This window comes from Habropoda laboriosa, unplaced genomic scaffold (genome assembly GCF_001263275.1).
Source record: "Habropoda laboriosa isolate 0110345459 unplaced genomic scaffold, ASM126327v1 scaffold96, whole genome shotgun sequence".
Classification (NCBI taxonomy): domain Eukaryota; kingdom Metazoa; phylum Arthropoda; class Insecta; order Hymenoptera; family Apidae; genus Habropoda; species Habropoda laboriosa.
The window spans coordinates 504,872-507,342 of NW_017100221.1; the positions used below are offsets into that span (position 1 = coordinate 504,872).

General features: G+C 43.8%; 1 protein-coding gene across 1 annotated transcript in view; it reads right to left on the bottom strand.

Annotated features, from left to right (window-relative positions):
* Positions 1–211: 211 nt before the first annotated feature.
* LOC108571037 (nascent polypeptide-associated complex subunit alpha, muscle-specific form-like) overlaps positions 212–2,471 on the bottom strand; it is a 133,352-nt gene continuing 131,092 nt past the window's right edge. Inside the window, exon 6 of the mRNA XM_017933006.1 lies at positions 212–499. Within this exon, the coding sequence (XP_017788495.1) occupies positions 212–499 (288 nt within the window). The remainder of the gene's footprint in view (positions 500–2,471) is intronic.

The window sequence follows — 2,471 nt, forward strand, 5'->3', positions numbered from 1 at the left end:
ACACTTGAACGACAGGCGGAGCCTCCCAGAACTCCACAGCGTCCGCGGTCACATCGCGCGGTCCGCGTCACTGCTTGATGGGCTTCTTGAAGACCACTTCCGGCTTGCGTATTGGACGTGATACGCGCCGTTCTATCCTGAGGGCCCTGTTCGGGTCCATAGAGGGCGTGACAGCGGCCTCCGGACCCAAAGGAGTCTCCGCCATTGTTTGTCAGTTCCCCGTGCTGCTTGGCCGCCTGCCAGGCATCTGTTGCTGCTGTTGTTGCTGCTGGTGTTGCTGTTGCGAGGCGGCTGCAGCGGCAGCGGCAGCGTTCAACGCTGGCAGAGGTGTCTGATGACAGTGTGCACAGTGCAAACAGACCGTGCAAGCGCCTAACTTCCGAGCCAGCAGGGCACGTAACTTCAGTGCTGGGCCTAACTTCATTCCCATGGGACCGGTTAGGTGGTCCTCCGAGAGAAGGGGCAACGCTGCTCCGTCGATGCGGTGTTCACGGAAATTCTGGAAAAAAAAATGGAGAATAGCTTGTGTTAACTGTTCGTGTAGATAGCTATTGAAAATAATCAAATAAAAAATAGGGAAATTAGAACATTCTTGTGGATATTTTCAGCTAATCAGAATTTTTTCCTGGGATGTCTGTGTAGACATCTTTCGAAAATGATTGAATAATGAAAGAAAGGTCGTTTTTTTTACTAAGAGAAAGCTAGAATATTTTCTGGAGACTTTCGTTAATTAAAAATTAATTCGAATATAGGTAACGTTCTTTGTCAGTTGAATAGGAGAACGTATAGGGTGACAGGGGAGTAAGGAGATATTTTTGAAGATTCAGTCGAGATTATTTCTCTAGTTGAAAATTGTCGCGTTTCTGAATGCGGAAAACTTACAGAATCAATCTCAAGGAGGATAGAAGCTATAATTAAAGACGTAATGAAGTATTAACTTTACTTCGCATAAAGTTATCACGAAAAAACATTTACTTAATATTCGCTCAGTTATCATGTCATTGTTAGCTCGGAAGTAACTGCTGCCTCATTCTGTTTACATCTGTATAAATGACCGACATGTGACTACTGATGCGTGATATTAATGCAACACTGATAACTTGCAATGTCTCATATAGGTCAAAGTTCGAAGTTAAAAATTATCACAATTGTAACTAAATTAAAATATCTGTCGTTCTATTTCTTTATCTACATATATACGTACTTCGTACATTATCTGCATGCGTTACACATGACTAACAATTTCTAATTTGTAACTGTATCTTTTTAAACAATTGAAAGCCAGACAATTCTTCAACTTCTTCAACACTTTATCTGTACCTAATTTTGTACAGAATGTTTTGCTCATTCTAACCCTTCAACCCTTTCATCGTCCTGTTTCTCTTCATATTTTCGCTTGGCACTAATTCCCTCCATTTCAAATTTCTCAAGTTTCCTTGGAGAATTTAGAACCATGCAATCCTTCAACTTCTTCATCACTTTGTCTGTACCTAATTTTCTCTAGAATGTTTTGCTCATTTTTCACTCATTTGAACCTGTTTGGAGAATTTGAAACTAGGCACCCCTTTAACCCTTTCTTTGCTCCATCTATGTCCAATTTTTTTTTAAAGTTTCTTCGTTATTTCTGATCTTAGAGAATTCAAGCGAAGCAATCCTTCAACCTTCTCGTTGCTTTATCTGTACCAATTTTCTCTAGAAATTTTTTTCTCATTTCAACACTTCAACCCTTTCATCGCCCTATTCCTCTTCATATTTTCACTTGGCACTAATTCACCCCATTTCGAATTTCTCAAGTTTCCTTAGAAAATTTAAAACCACGCAATCCTTCAATTTTCTCAACACTTCATCTATACCTAATTTCTAACACAATTATTTCCACGTACCCAATATTACCTTCATATATTTGCTTCGCACTAAGCCTCTCCATATTCCACATTCTCACCTATTCTAACAAAATTATAAATCAGACAACCCGTTCAATCCTCTCGTCGTCCTGTCAGCACCCAATTTTCACCACAATTTTCGACTCAACGCCAACTTTCCCCCGGTTTTCCACCTCCTCGAACCAGCTCGACACAAAGCAGGAACAAACAAACACGCTTTCGTTCCACCAATTAAACCTGTCCAGCTCACTGTGCTCATTCACGTTGCACGAACAATGACGCCCACGCGCGTGCACCGAACGTCTCTGAATCACCGACCCACGCGTGTTCCTGAAACGCGTGCCGCGACCCTCGACCCCTTGGAAATGTGCTCGAAGGTCGTGCGTTCCACCGCGGAATCTCGCCGAGGCGCAACCAAGCCGCGGCCTCAGCGGTGTGGAACGCCGCGGCGTTCGCTCATTAAACCTCCGTTCCGCAAAAAAGCCAGTCGAGCCACGGATAGAATCGCGCGCGCGCTGCGCGGCTGGACGGAGAGGAGGCGGAACGGTACGAAGGAGGCGGAAGAAGAGGAAGGCAAAAGCAGGGGGG